Below are 15,371 nucleotides of genomic sequence, written 5' to 3'. Positions count from 1 at the left end.
GCTGTTGTTGTTACAGACATAATAGATTGTTGCCTCTTCTATTCAAGAGGTTGGTGTTTACTGATTAAGATATGCATTCAATTCCCATTTCCCCTGCTTTCAAAACGAGAGGCTTTGGTGGCTGATGCAGGATGCTAATCAATGTTGTACTACACTTGCTAAGTATACTATTAACTTAAGCAGATTATTAGTTATTGTGGTGGGTGGTGGGTTTTTTTTTTTCTTTTTAAATTGACTATTTTAATCCATTTACATTAGTGGCAGTACCTTGTTGAAATCAGCAGCTCAGCCTGCAGTGACAGGTTGTCGCGTCAACTACTTTAAAACCTAACAAAGACTTGACAGGGACAACCCTCCCCAATACCAGCTCAAAAGCAAGAAAGCACCATTCAAACACAAGCAGAGGAAGGATTTGACCACTCCTGCAGCCCTACAGCATTGAAAAAAGTGACAGGGCTCAAACTAGAAAACCATGCACCTTTGGGCCTACAGGTCTGGCCTCAGTTAACCCAACTCCTTCTTGAGAAATCATGGTATAGAAGTATTATCAGCTGAACAGCATTTCTAGCCAAACATGCTGTAACACAGTGCATGCACCAAGCCAGCACAGCTATTCAGCCGCATCAGGATGTCAGGTGCTGAATGGCTGGATACTCTCAATCTAACATTGGTTTTGGCTAATACAGAGGAGGATGAAAAAGGCTCTGCACAGGCAGGACATGGATACCACAGCTGCATCCTCCAAAGCTTTGGAGGAAAAAAAGCAGCATAGCATAATCCTCAAGTTGAACTGATGAAAGCACAACTTCCGTTGGTCCAAGGACATTAAATCTGCTGTTGCATATGTCTACACTGCAAAACATTGATTCTCAAGAAGTTTTAGGAATGAAAGTCTTACAGACTTTGGAATAAGTCTTAAGAACCAGACATGCTATTGTTAGGAGCAGAGAAAGAGACAAATTGTAAAAGTCAGACTACATAAATGACTGCAATGGACAAAAAATATCAAGCTGAAGAGGTTAGCAGAACAGACAGGATTTGAAATAAGTCTCCGCTTCGTAAGTATGCTGGGAACCTAGTTTGTGCCCAACGGAGAACAAGCTTCTTACCAAATTTAACTCTTCATTCTGTCTTACTGCTTCAGAATATGAATCATCAAGTTTTTTCTGCAATTCAGTCAACAGATCTTTGAGCTGAAATGAAGTTTAGAGTTTTAGGATTTGTCTCCTTAGGATGCCCACTTTTCTTCTGCTCAGTTATTAGTGTGTCGCTCTACCCTAAGGTTACAAGCATACAAACTCCTCAGCCACAGGGGCTAAGCATTAGATTAGTTTGCCAGGCAGCTGGGTAACCAAAAAGAAAAAGAACAGTTTGGTCAATTATGTTTACCTCTCTGACTTCTGAAACATAAGTAGATCGTTCTATTTCTGCCTTTTCTAGTTCACTTTCCAAATGTTCTCTCTCTTTTTTAAGCTAGAAACAGAAAAAAACAGAGTTAAAACAGAGTTAAAACTTCTTTGCAGTATCATTTTCTTGATTTATAATTAGCTATAAACTTATATCAAATATTCCATGACATTCAGAAAGCATTTCAAATCCAGTGATTGAACAGCACATATTTTATGTTTTTGAAGTGTAACAGTTTAAAAGAAAAATAACCAATCCTGATCATCAACAAGAAGTAAACTGCTCAGTCCCACAAGGAAAGAGACCCAGCAGGTCAGTACAGAAGTGAAAAACAGGACAATTTCTAGTATGCATCTTCTCTGCTTCTTAAAAACACTTGCCAAAAGATTCAGTTTAAACTGCAGCACAGGCTGCACAGACTTGCAAAAGAGAAGTCCTAGGAAGCTCAGAATTACAGCATAAGCCTGTATCATGTGTAAGTAAGAGAAAGCTTCAAAGAAAAAGAAAAACCTGCACGTACAGTTTCAACTTCTTTGATTGCTTCCTTTAACCTTTCTACCTCATGCTCCAAAGAAATGACTGAAGAACGCATCTGCAGTTTTCAAGAAAGATAAATATACCGTTTAGTTGGGTTGATGTAAGACAAACTCTCCATATACACACAAGCTTGCTTCTATGATTTAAACACATTAAGGATGAAATCAGATACTCAAATAATGCAGTATACTAAGTCTCTGTTAGAACACCTTTCCTACCTTCTCCCAATATAAAAAGTTCTTTGACATATTTAGAGCCCAGAAGCTTGAAAGATTTACAATATAAGGACTAAGCCAGTTGTCCATTAGCCATAGTAAGGGAAGTATCTTTCCTAGATAGGGAAAACTGTCTCCATCCTCATACTACAGGTAGACAAAGAAACCATATTTAGCTTTATCAGAGGCTGCATACATGCAGCAGATGATAGCACATCTATAGCTGAAGATCTGACAGCCTTTTAAAAGCCCCTCAAAGATGATGTTTGTAAGTCACCTATCTGTTTGCTCCAAGCTCATACTTTGGTACTCAAATTTATTAAGCAGAAGTATTCTACAAATAATTTGTTGAGAAAAAGCAGTTTGACCTACTTTAATTCTAGATCAAAACAGAAACATAAAAGACTTCTTTCTTACCACTTTTCCTAGCAACAGAACCCTCCTAAAAAGGAGGGCTTTACAGGCAATTTCAACTGTAATTAGCTGACCATAATGGATTAAGTAGCATTTTAATAAGCTTGCAAAAAATTCAAGATACAGTCTAAGTTGCCAGGATCAGAAAAATATATATATTCCTCAATATGTTAATGGGGCACATGTACATTCCTGAATCTTTGGATTCTTATCCCATCAGCATTAATATCACCATGTGCAATATTACTGGCTGCTTCCTGTATCACCTGCAAAGGACTGACAGAGACTTGTCATAACAGTCAGAGACCTTATACCTGTGCTGTTCATTTGTTCTTGCTTCTCTAAAGACAGCAACAGGAATAGCCAAAGTCTAAAGACATCAACAATTCCTCCACTTTTTAGGGTTTTTTTTAATGGAAATGCATTCCTTGAAAAAATAAAATCACTCTTAGCATGAAATTAAGTATATGAGCACTGAAAACACTACTGTTATGAAGAAGGATCGTTCTTATTATATTGGTTGCAGACTTCACCTTTTTCATCCCCAGGTCACACACACATCAAACCAGGCAGCTGCCTCCACAGTGCTCAAACACTCTCTGCTACTTCAAGCAGAAACTACCTGGCTACTGCAAAAAGCAGATCTTCAGAAATACCTGTTTAAGTTCCTTCTGTGATTCTTCAACTTTTATCTTCCATTTGCTTTCTTCTTCTTCCACACTCCTCTGTAGCCTTTGTAAAATCCCCTCCTAAGAAGAGAGCAGAGTTTGAAAGCTTATAACAGAAGAAAGGCGCTTGCAACATCACAAGGCACAGGCAACCAGGCATCCTGCTTACCGTCTCTGCCAGAACTGACTTATACTTCTCACACTCCAGCTGCAGCAGTATGTGCATTTCCTCGGCCTCTTTCAACTTCTGCTCCATAGCCTAGCAAAGGAGAAGAGGGACCAGAAGAGTCATGCCTCAGCTGACAGATTTGAGTTCTATTATTGAGTTCTATTTCAACAAGCAAGCTTCATTGGCAGGTCTGTATTTTCAACCCATGCAAAGACAACAGCAAGTGCAATGCTCACATACAATTCCTAATTACAAATTTTGTGAGCTACTGCAGTAATTCTGAGTTGCCTGAAAAAAACCCAACAATTACTTGAAAAAGGGAACAGGAATTTTGAATTTTATAAGCGTGTTCACAACTCTACATGGTGCTTTTTGAAGACATAAACACACTTCTGATTTATGCTTTGCAAATATCTATACAACAATTTTCTTGTCACCTGTTTGAAAATCTGAACAGAGCACAATTTGCAAGATTTATACTGGAAAAAAAAAAATAGGCACACGGAAGCTTTCCACTGTTCGTGCCTACCTTGATATCTTCAGATCCTGAAGCCTCTCTCAAGTATTCTTTAGCCATCTTTTCAAACCCACATATCCATTCACTGTGGCTCTGTCGGGAAATGCATTCAGTTAAAATTGAGAGTAACCTCAATAAAACTACCTTCAGGACATCTGCCTCCCAGCTGCAGGCTTACAAGCAGTGTTTCAGTCCCCCAGTTCCCTGGAGCGAACACGCAGTGTGACAGTAGCTGTTCAGCTCGTACCGCACACAGCCAAGCTGACAGTCAGCGGGCAGCAATCCGGCATGAGGTTGAGACACGTACAATGCACGGGAGCTTGAAAGTACCGAAACACAACTGGGTGACAGAGGTCTTCCTACAAGGGCTGGGAATTGACAAGCAAAATTTGAGGACTTAAGGGAAGTCTTTAAATCTATTTGAAGAAGTTGAATCTATTCCAAAACCCCTGAGTAGTAAAGCAGACGCTTGCTACATAATTCTAAGGACCTCACTAGGGAGACTGCTTCATAACCTTACACAAACCCAGTCTTTTTAAAGACTCTCTCTAGTTCAGCAAGACACTAATTTTAGGACATTTGAGAGTAATTTAAAATAGGAATATTCAAAACCTCTAGACATTACAAATAAAATACAGATCCCATTTTTCCCACCTCACATCATTCACACAATCTAAATCACATGAACCCAGTGCACTCCTCCTTTGCCAAAAAAAAAATGAAAACCACAAAAAAGGTAAAATTAGAAATCAGTGGTTTTCAAAGGAACTCTGCAAACAAAACAAACCCTCCTGTGCTCTATTAATTGGCACTGAGGCAGTGCGGCTCCTCTGGAAAGGAGGCCAGCAGTTATCTGCACAGTCACGGGCAAAGATATGGATCCCCATCATGCCAGATAGTGAGCAAACAGGCAGCAGACCTTATCTGCCACTGAAAATTTACTAGCTCAGACACAAGATAACAGAGGTGGATGAATCAGATACTGGGGTGGTAAAACCCACAAAATTATAACTTTTTGTTTTGTTTTTAAAAGACTTTTCTCAAAGTAACTGCCTGCAGCTTTGCTACTGGCAGGCACAGGTATTACCTGCAGAAGATACTCATGTCCCACTGCAAAAACCCTGGAGCAGAAAGGGCAGTAGGGAAATGCTCCAGCCTGCCCAGTGCAGCAGGACCAAAACTCCCCAATGCCAGCAGTAGGGTAGGAAGAGCCATTTCTCTTACCACATTAGAAGGAAGAGAGACTTTCGGGAACAGCTTCTGGAGTAGTTCGCGCATCTCTACCTTGGCAGCTTCCAAATGCTGCTGCTTCTCCTAAACCAAGAAAAGGGCTCAGTGTGAAACTGGGCAACATACCCCACTGACCTGGCAATAACCTCTTCATGCCTAGAGCATTTTACTTAAGCCAGAAAGTCATTTTTTAAGTGAGAAAATCACTAGAGTCTCTAAAATTGTCAGTAAATTGCCTCAAAAATTGACACTGAATTGCTTCAGAATTTGGCCTTCACATTTGTTCATGCTTAAGCTTTTATTTTCTTAAGTTCTCCTCCAATCTAGCCTGTCTGTACAGAAATCACACCTTCACTTGTCCACAACACAAGCTACACTGTGCTGAGTAACTGCATCACACCAACCCTGCCACTCAAGTTAAGCAATCTCAAAAGCAACAAATTTGCTCAATGAATTTTTGAAAAATCCACACTAAAACCATTTTAGGTGGGAAAAAGTCGCCATAAATTGACATCACCAAATAAACAAACAGAGAATTAAAGTCAAAAGGAAAGTTTGTGTTAATGCACATTTGAACCAGGCCAAGAAAGCAAGACTATCTTCTAAATATTATTTGTAAGTATTCAACAGGGAGACCGTTACATTCTTCTTCCCCAAGCTTGGATGCAATGGAAATAATTATTAGAGCTGTGTGACAATCTCCAAGTTTTCTTTGTCATTGTTCTGCAAACATAAGCACACAGAGCCAAGGGCATCACAGATCTATTGCTCTATTTATTTAACGTTAAAAGCAGACCAGCCACAGGACATTTGCTTGCTGTGCTTGTGGCAGATTGGTTTAATTTAGCTATATGACACTCAGACTCCCAAGTGAGTTTCAATGCAGAAAGCCTGAAACCCTGCATAGAAGGTAGCTTTCAGCCAAAATTCTTCACTAATATTTGGATTTGTTTTTTCTTTGACATGAGTGTTGTTGCGCCTTGCTGCTCTGAGTTCCTCTGCTGCAAGAGATCGTGGCATTAGTAGGCTGAGATTCAGAGACAGAAACAAACAGGAGACATTAGGTTGTGAAGCTGTGCTAACTTCATTAGCTTTCAGCAATTTAGGAACCACCAAGAAGTGGCAAATGGCTGTTTGATGAAGTCTTCCAACTGCAAGAGAAAGCAGGCAAGCATTAGCACACAGCAAAAGCAGGTACACAACTTCCCTGAGTGCAGGGCTGAGTGAAGGGCAGAGACATCTCCAAAACACAGACGCACAATCCCAAATCAGAGCTCCTCTGCTTCTAGCTACCTGACTTGAGAGGGGGTTTTTACAGTTATTTTGATCCTTTTTCTTTTTAATTCTGCACAGCGGCAATTAGCACCAAATCAGGCTCACAGTAAATGCAAGCTCATTCAGAGCAATTCACACCACGTATCATAATGAACATTGGCTCTAATGGTATTTGAAGAGCTTCATATGCCTTCAAGAAGGAAATTCACAACTGTGGTGACACCACTTCCCTGAGAAATTCCCAGGGTTTCTTACAGTAATTTAGTCCTAATTCTTCCAATAAATTTATTCCAGCACAACAAAAGCCCAGTAAGAGAAAGCAGGTTGCTCACCAGCAGTTTTTATTCTAGAGCTCCCCACAAGAACGACTCACAACAGCTCTAACAATTACGCAAACAGAAATCAAAAAAATCAGCATGCCCACAAGCTAAGGATTAAAATAAATAAAAGAAACCTAAAGACAAGAGTAAGAAGCAGAGGTGAGAGTATATGAATGATCACTCAGAATAGACTATATTTGAATTGCAGTAAAAGTTAAATGCCTCCAGTTCATTTAAAAAAACCAGCTGCAGATCTGGTTCTAGCTTAATGCATTGTTTCTAGCAGTTAACATTACAACCTTGGCAGTCTTGTTCACTTTGTCCTGCAGCAATTTTTCAGTTGATGCCAATGCTTCCATTGCTTTCCAGTTTTTCTTCCGAAGGTCCTAATCATTTTTAGAAAGAATGATTTCAGTTCAGCCAATATTCAACTGTTTCCACTTTTACTTCAGAGATATATTTTGCATTACAATCCACCATTTGCATTTAAATGCTGGTTACTGCAAGATGATTTTGCTGGGTAAGATGACATACACTAGCAAAAACAAGTGTGATGCTCAAAGAGTTTGAATGAAAAGAGGGGGAAAAAACGCCAATTTCTGCCCAACCTGCCCCCGTGTCCGAAACTTATCCAATTGTTACTGTAGAGCATAGCACTACAGCATCCCCATACTTTGACTGCACTTGTTAAGAAAAAAAAGAGGGAAGTTCTCAAAAGTAGTGAGGAACACAGACACCAAACCACAGATTACACAACAGAGTGTTAGGCATGTCGCACTGCAGAACCCAGCATGGATCCCAGAATACACAGAGGTGTACACATTTATGCCCCGATCTTGCAACCAGATCTACCCATGTAGATCCTTAGGCCTCAACCCAAGCCTACTATGCCAGGGCTCATCTCAGAAACACAAAGCTCAGAGCCTTGGTTTGCAGCATTTACCCACGCAGCTCTCTCCACTGCTCCCAAAGAAAACTTGTTTGCTGCTTCATCAGCTTTCCTGGGAGGTTTTGGGATTTTGCCAGTGGCAAGCACACCCCAGATCCGCATGGAAACACCACCATGCGGTGCTGCACTCCTGCATCTTTCTTGGCAAGGTCATCAAACGTGTACTCCACAAGACATCAACATGCAAGCTCAGTTACGAGGTTGAGAGCTCTTATAAAAAGAGCTTTGCAGCTCTTATCTAGGAAGGATGGTGGGCTTTGTGGGGAGGAGATTAGAGGGCTCAGGATTTAAATGAACTTTTTTCAACCCTTCAAACAATCTGCTTTAGCAAAGGGCTATTCTGAAAGGCTGTATTTTTTTAATTCACCACACAAAGTGGCATTCAAATCCTAGTGTGTACCTGGCACTAGTTTTACTTTACCTGCTACTATTTGCCTGCTATCCTAAGAGCTGTTTCACAAGACCTTAAAACAAAGTTGGATAAAATTCTGACGTGGAAAGCTGAAACCTACAGGCATGGTCTGCCTTTAATAGTACCCAGATTTCTGCCTGCACCACAAAGGGTAATTAGTCCTTGTAGTTCCCCAGGAAACAGGCATGCATATGTTCTACCTTTCCAGCTCATCTGTTTTCTGAGACTACTCAGCCATTTTAGCCTTACTTTATTTCAGTTCTTAAGCAACACTGCTTGTACCAAAAATCACATTTTCAGTATTTTCCTTGTGCATCTTCCTTATATTGTCCCACTTTTAAGCAATAAAGTTCATTGCACAGTATCCGCTGGACTTTATAGGCTATCAGAGAGAGAAAGGCGAGCTAAAAGCACTGTATTTAACAATTTTCTTCCTATAAAAGATACCATGCTCTTGCCCTGCTGGTAACGTATTACAAGAAGGTAACCTTGCAGCTGTGTGATGGAAGAAACAATCTTTGCTTCCCACAAACAACCCATACTGCACATCAGTGGCTACTGTAAAAAGGAAAAAGGAAGACTTAGTGTCCTCTACCTCTTTCAGAAGATCAGTATTACTCACTCTTAAGAAGGCAAAGAGCCAGATCCAAGAGCCCTGAAGGTAATGCCTCTTCCCATGGCTACACACAAGGACCATAACTTGTTCAAGAGCACAGCACAGCACCTTTCATCTTCACAGCCTCCCTCCCCAGACTCCCTCTTCTTGCCTTGGCAAAGGACATGCTTCTGAACAAGGCTAACAAGGCTTGAATCCAAGTCTGAGAACTTGCTGCGAGATGTGTCCCCTACCAAGTCCCCTCCCCTTTACCAAACGAGCAACTTGACAAAGTGCTGATGAAACTAAGCAGTGACATGAGAAATGCTTAGTCACTCCCAAGGAAAGAGGAGGGGAGTGTCCAGGGGACACAATACAGCAGACAACCATCAGAAGCATGTTCTCTCAAGAACACCCTAGGCGCCAAGGAGGGCTGTGCACACAGGCTGGTTGTTCTTTGGGACTTGGGTTTTTTTGGGTGGTGGGGAGGAGGAAGGGGGAAGGGTAGGGGAAGGTGAGAGAGATATTTCCTTACATTGTTCTTTTTCCTCTGATACTCAAAAGCATTTCTCTGAGAGGCAAGCTCATTTTGGAGACTGGTGATTTCCTTCTCTTTCCCTGCAACCCTGAATTAACAAAAAGAATCGCAGACAAGTCAGGAGACATTTAAGAAATTTCAAGTGAATCACTGATACCCTTTCACATACACTGACTTTCCTCCCAGCTACATGCTCTCTTTGAAAAGCTGCTCGCTGACTTGGCAGTACTGCTTGCTTCCTACTGCTCTGTGAACTGCAGGATGCCAGAGCAAAGCCCATTCCAAAGCTGTTGTTTGCCTACACAGGCATCTGCACACATTTATCAAGGCCACAGAAAGGCAACACATTAGACAAGGATAAGTCAGCCAGCCCACGTTAGTACACCACCACAAAACAGGCACAGCCTGCTGGATAAAAGCATTCTTTTTCAAGCACCTAGTCCACAATTTGTAAGTCATTTAACTTAGAAGAAAAATAATTCAGCCAATGAAAAATGCATAACAGTGGCAATTTGTGTAGTACAATAAAAGCCAGTATGGCATTACCTTCCAGACAGTTCTTTACTGTGCTTCAGCTCTACATTATAGCCTACTGTTACACGAGATTTTCCCAGGGAAGAGATTTTCACCAGATGATTTTATAATATGAGCAACAGTTTACTAAGCTGAAGTTCCAAGAAAAAAGCCTGTCACCTTTGCTTGAAACATCAACATTTAACTCTTCAGACATACAGCTGAGCTGGCATGCATTTAAAATTAAATCGATTGTGGCTTGCTTACATTGTGGGCACATAGTGCAAGCACTGTGCAAGCACACAGACCATTGAGGCTGAGGATTATTAGCCTGAGCACAATCTCTATGTTCAAGTTTTACTAGGCTGTAAAGATTTTATTTTTTTACTGGCACTTCTCACACTGATACGGTACATTTGGCATTTAATCTTTTAAATTTCTTCAGCAATAAGTGAAACGAAACACTTTGCTACTTATCTACTGTGTTCAACTTCTGGCAGTACTCACACTTGTAGAAGCTCCTCACTTTGGACAGCTAGGGAGGCCTACAAACAGATCAGAAACTCATTGGAATCAGATCAGCAGCAAAGACTGGTGCAGAGGTCACGATCTGCCATGTTAACCAGGCACTGCTGCAAAAACAGGCAGTTACACCCTTGGCCTTCAAGGGAATTCTGTCCAGCCTCCTTTGGCCAGAAGCCTGGGTGCGATACAACATTTAAAGACAGGGGTGGAAAGCTAGATGAGAAATCAGCAAATGTAAAAAAACGCAAGAAAATCCACACCATAAAGGGAAGCAGGAACATATACTCAACAGCCAGAAAAGCTGGCTTAGTGCAATCCAACCCTGAAGCTGTCCCTTGAATTATATTGCCAATGCAACTACTGGTTTTCCATGCCATCTGTACAAGCTACCACCACCCCCTTTTATTTCACTCAGTAACAATGCAATTGGAAGCTGTACCTGTTTGCAATTTTCCTGCTTTAATTCTTGAATTTGAACTTTAAAAGATTCATTTTCCTTTTGCACATCCTGTTACAAGAAAAGAGGCAATACATAAACATGTATATACATAGATACACACTCATAATACATATGCTCCTTACAACACAAGGCTCTTCTATCAAAGCTTTACCTGCAACTGTTTTACACAGCTTGCAATTTCTCTTTCTTTTTCTTCTGCTACAGCTTTCAACTTCTTAATTTGTTCTTCTTCCCCTTTCAACCTGCAGAGATGATTCAGAAAGTAAGAAAGAACTTATGCTAAGTATAATAAGTAAGAATCTATGCTAAAAAGGGGCAGGTGCTCTAGCTGAGACAGTTTTTAGCAGCAGAAGCTAAATTTTGTATGCTATAACCTTAATAATCAGACAAAAGGGGAGCACACACATGGAGAAGAAACCATTACACTATGGCTCCAAAACAAAAAACCTAAGGTAAATACACGCCAGCTTCAACAACATGTACTGCAAACACTTACCTGCTAAGAATTAGCCTGAAGCAAGCTAGTGATTTCACACATCAATCAGTAAAGACACTTAGTCACAGGCTCATCTCACCATTCAGAGCAGAAGTGGGAGACATTGGTCATCTGAGCAAACCCTGTAAGCCAGCTGGCTCCGAAGGTACTAGGGACAGTCTCCTAAAGATGAGACTGCCTTAGGTACTGGCTATACAGGAGTCTCCGGGGGGGGGCAGCATGTTACAAGAGCTGTACTGAAGACCAAGCCCTTTTTGGCACCCAACCTTCCTCTGACTTAAGAGCAGCCAGACAAAGCAGTCAAAACAGACGAAAGTCTGGCAGCATTTCTCCATAAAACAGGAGCTAGAGAATTGGCTATTGCATCTCAGACTGAAAACAACAAACCATATCTGTTTATTGCTTTTAGCAACTCAGCCATAGGCACTTAAATCCACAATCTTTTAAACATGCTAAACAGAAGGGGAAATTATCACCAGGCACAAGCAGCAGCAGCAGTTTCACTAGTTAGTAGAGCCCTGTGAGATCATTCAGTTACACAAACCGTATGAGCACTGTGACTTAGGCACACCAGGCAGGGACACCAAGCACTTGCTATTATACACAGCAGCAGACACACTGGCTGGTGTACATCCATCAGCAATAATAGCTTATTTTAGCAAAGCCCATAAAATTCTTGAAACCAATTCATACATTCCCATTTAAGATAAACAACAACACTGAAGGTATATTATCAGCAGGTGCTTAAGAAACTGCTACTAAGCATACTCACAGGCTCTCCAGGTCCTGGACTTGGGATGCAGCAGGTACCTTAAAAACAAAGTAATTCCCAACCTCATTTTGATGGCACTGTAAAGCTTTCAAATTAAAAGCAACTCTTTGCATGAGCAGGGGCACCACACATCTAGCAGGACACTTGCCAAAGAAATACCAAGAATTCTGTATGAGGCTTTGCTCTGAGAAATCTAAACACAACAGATTTTAGAAGCAGTTTACACCACGCATCCCATACTTCACACCAGCCAATCTCCTTCCATTCCACTTCTCCTGTGGCATAAATGCTGCCTGTTGTCTAAACGTCCACCCAAAATAAGACTGCAACTCAGTTTCTCCCATTAATCATTGACAAAAATCAAAACTGACCTAAGAATACCATTGTATTGAAAAATTCTTCCATTAAGTTAAAGCCTGGCTTCAAGGATGTCCAGTTGCCTGTTCTCAAGGCCAATGCAGGCAAATCAAAAGCCAGAACATTTCCAGCCAGTTGCAACTTCTGCAACAGGTACATGCAGGAAAGAATCACAGCAAAGCCTGACTACTTCGGGAGGAGCTGCTACATTCAGTTACAGCAAGAGTTCCTCCATGCCCTCCATGGCCCTACAGAGATCATAGAATAGTTAGGGTTGGAAAGGACCTTAAAATCATCAAGTTCCAACCCCCCTGACATGGGCAGGGACACCTCACACTAAACCATAGCGCCCAAGGCCTCATCCAGTCTGGCCTTGAACACCACCAAGGATGGAGCATTCACAACCTCCCTGGGCAACCCATTCCAGTGCCTCACCACCCTCTCAGTAAAGAATTTCTTCCTTAGATCCAATCTCAACTTCCCCTGTTTAAGTTTTAACCCGTTAGCCCTTGTCCTGTCACTACAGTCCCTGATGAAGAGTCCCTCACCAGCATCCTTGTAGGCCCCCTTCAGATACTGGAAGGCTGCTATGAGGTCTCCACGCAGCCTTCTCTTCTCCAGGCTGAACAGCCCCAACTTTCTCAGCCTGTCTTCATATGGGAGGTGCTCCAGTCCCCTCATCATCCTCGTGGCCCTCCTCTGGGCTTGTTCTAACAGTTCCATGTCCTTTTTATGTTGAGGACACCAGAACTGCACACAAGACTCCAAGTGAGGTCTCACGAGAGCAGAGTAGAGGGGCAGGATCACCTCCTTCGACCTGCTGGTCATGCTCCTCTTGATGCAGCCCAGGATACGGTTGGCTTTCTGGGCTGTGAGCGCACACTGAAGCCGGCTCATGTTCATTTTCTCATCGACCAACACCCCCAAGTCCTTCTCTGCAGGGCTGCTCTGAATCTCCTCTCTGCCCAACCTGTAGCTGTGCCTGGGATTGCTCCGACCCAGGTGTAGGACCTTGCACTTGTCATGGTTAAACTTCATCAGGTTGGCATCAGCCCACCTCACAAGCGTGTCAAGGTCCCTCTGGATGGCATCCCTTCCCTCCAGCACATCAACCGAACCACACAGCTTGCTGCCATCGGCAAACTTGCTGAGGGTGCACTCAATCCCACTGTCCATGTCACCGACAAAGATGTTGAACAAGACCGGTCCCAACACCGATCCCTGAGGAACACCACTCGTTACCAGTCTCCAGCCGGACATCAAGCCATTGACCACAACTCTTTGCTTGTGGCCATCCAGCCAGTTCTTTATCCACCGAGTGGTCCACCCATCAAATTGATGTCTCTCCAATTTAGAGACAAGGATGTTGTGTGGGACAGTGTCAAAGGCTTTGCACAAATCCAGGTAGATGACATCAACTGCTTTGCCCCTGTCCCTCAGTTCCGTAGCCCCATCATAGAAGGCCACCAAATTGGTCAGGCAGGATTTCCCCTTAGTGAAGCCATGCTGGCTGTCACCAACCACCTCCTTGCTTTTCATGTGCCTTAGCATGTCTTTCAGGAGAATCTGCTCCAAGAGTTTGCCAGGCACAGAGGTGAGACTGACTGGTCTGTAATTCCCTGGGTCATCCATTTTCCCTTTCTTAAAAATCAGGGTTATCTTTCCCTTTTTCCAGTCTTTGGGAACTTCACCTGACTGCCATGATTTTTCAAATATGATGGCCAGTGGCTTAGCAACTTCATTCGCCAGCTAATTTAGTCTGGCAATGAGGTACCTACAAGGCAGCTATGATTCTGTCTATGAGCCTCAGAGTTTTCAGACCATCAAAGCTACTCACTACACAAAGTAACATCCAGGTAAAAGCAAAGCTCTCAGAACTTGTGATCCATGTTCATCCTGTTTCAGATAAACACATTCATCCTGTTTCGGATTAACACAGTTGAACTAGTGGGCTCTCTGCACTGCAGACTACCACTTTAGTCAAGCAGAGTTTAAAATAGCTCTGAGTTGAAGTCCATGTAAACCCTTTGTGAGGCAGAGTACAAAACCAACCCCTTCCAGTTAACCTGAACAGCAGTCCCAAACCACATCCACTCTGCAGGCCATACCTGTTGGAGCTGTTGCAGGTTCTGTTCTTCTAACTCCTGAACTTTACTGGTTAATTGTGCAATTGTATCCTTCTGACCCTTTGGACAACAAAAAAAAAAAAAAAATTAAGAAGAAAATGGCAAATTTAGAAGTGTGAACATGACTTTCCTGCAGCCAGAAATACTGCAGCAGAGCTTATTTTCATTCAGAACACCAAGGAAGCTTACCTGCAGCCATTCTCCTTTCTTAATGATCTCCTTCTCCTTCTCTTCCAATAAGGCCTCCATGGTTTTCACCTGCTTTTCTTTTCCCTTCAACCTGTGCCATTAAACACAGACACACAACATAAAAACTCTTGCTCTTTTTTCCATCTGAATAAAAGACATCCTATGCTTTGCAGCACACCACAGAACCAGCATATGTGATCTAACACAATTCACCCACTAAAAATCAATCGGTGAACACTTCCACTTCAGTCTGGGTTAGCAGGAGATGCCCCTGCTCAATGGCACCACTCATTAAGAGAAAGCAGACAAATTCTGTGCCCACATATACTGCAGGGATTTCACATGTGTTTTCCTCATCTAAAATTACTTCCTTCCCCCTCCCCAGCTGGGACACAAGGGCCTGATGATGGTAGTGGCTGAGTTCTCACTTATGTACCCAGATACAGCACAGCTATTACCAAAAGAATTTTGCCATAGTGCCTTGCCCATGTCCTTCCATCCTGACTTGACTTTAATCCACTGTAGTTTAACTGGGGCTCATGAAGCCATACAGCACTTCACCTTGTTTGTGTCTCAGACAGGATCAGGTATTTCTAATAAGGATACACATCTAAGACCAGTGTTAACAGCCTCACTTCCTGCACAGACACCAGGCAAGAATACTGGAACTTAAAACAGACTGGAGCA

At 42.2% G+C, this 15,371-nt stretch overlaps 1 protein-coding gene across 1 annotated transcript in view; it reads right to left on the bottom strand.

Moving 5' to 3' along the window:
- KTN1 (kinectin 1) overlaps positions 1-15,371 on the bottom strand; it is a 59,970-nt gene that overhangs the window by 12,521 nt on the left and 32,078 nt on the right. Inside the window, exons 25-39 of the mRNA XM_080620214.1 lie at positions 14,685-14,775; positions 14,478-14,555; positions 12,013-12,050; positions 10,896-10,986; positions 10,724-10,792; positions 10,267-10,304; positions 9,244-9,334; positions 7,052-7,138; positions 5,152-5,241; positions 3,940-4,020; positions 3,411-3,500; positions 3,230-3,322; positions 1,928-1,999; positions 1,390-1,473; positions 1,110-1,193 (exon numbers count right to left, since the gene is read on the bottom strand). Coding sequence (XP_080476340.1) covers positions 1,110-1,193; positions 1,390-1,473; positions 1,928-1,999; positions 3,230-3,322; positions 3,411-3,500; positions 3,940-4,020; positions 5,152-5,241; positions 7,052-7,138; positions 9,244-9,334; positions 10,267-10,304; positions 10,724-10,792; positions 10,896-10,986; positions 12,013-12,050; positions 14,478-14,555; positions 14,685-14,775 — 1,177 coding nt within the window. The remainder of the gene's footprint in view (positions 1-1,109; positions 1,194-1,389; positions 1,474-1,927; positions 2,000-3,229; positions 3,323-3,410; positions 3,501-3,939; positions 4,021-5,151; positions 5,242-7,051; positions 7,139-9,243; positions 9,335-10,266; positions 10,305-10,723; positions 10,793-10,895; positions 10,987-12,012; positions 12,051-14,477; positions 14,556-14,684; positions 14,776-15,371) is intronic.

Source organism: Psittacula echo (genome assembly GCF_963264785.1).
Source record: "Psittacula echo genome assembly, chromosome: 5".
NCBI lineage: Eukaryota > Metazoa > Chordata > Aves > Psittaciformes > Psittacidae > Psittacula > Psittacula echo.
Note: the sequence above shows the minus strand (reverse complement) of the source record. Positions and strands in the feature narration are given on the sequence as shown.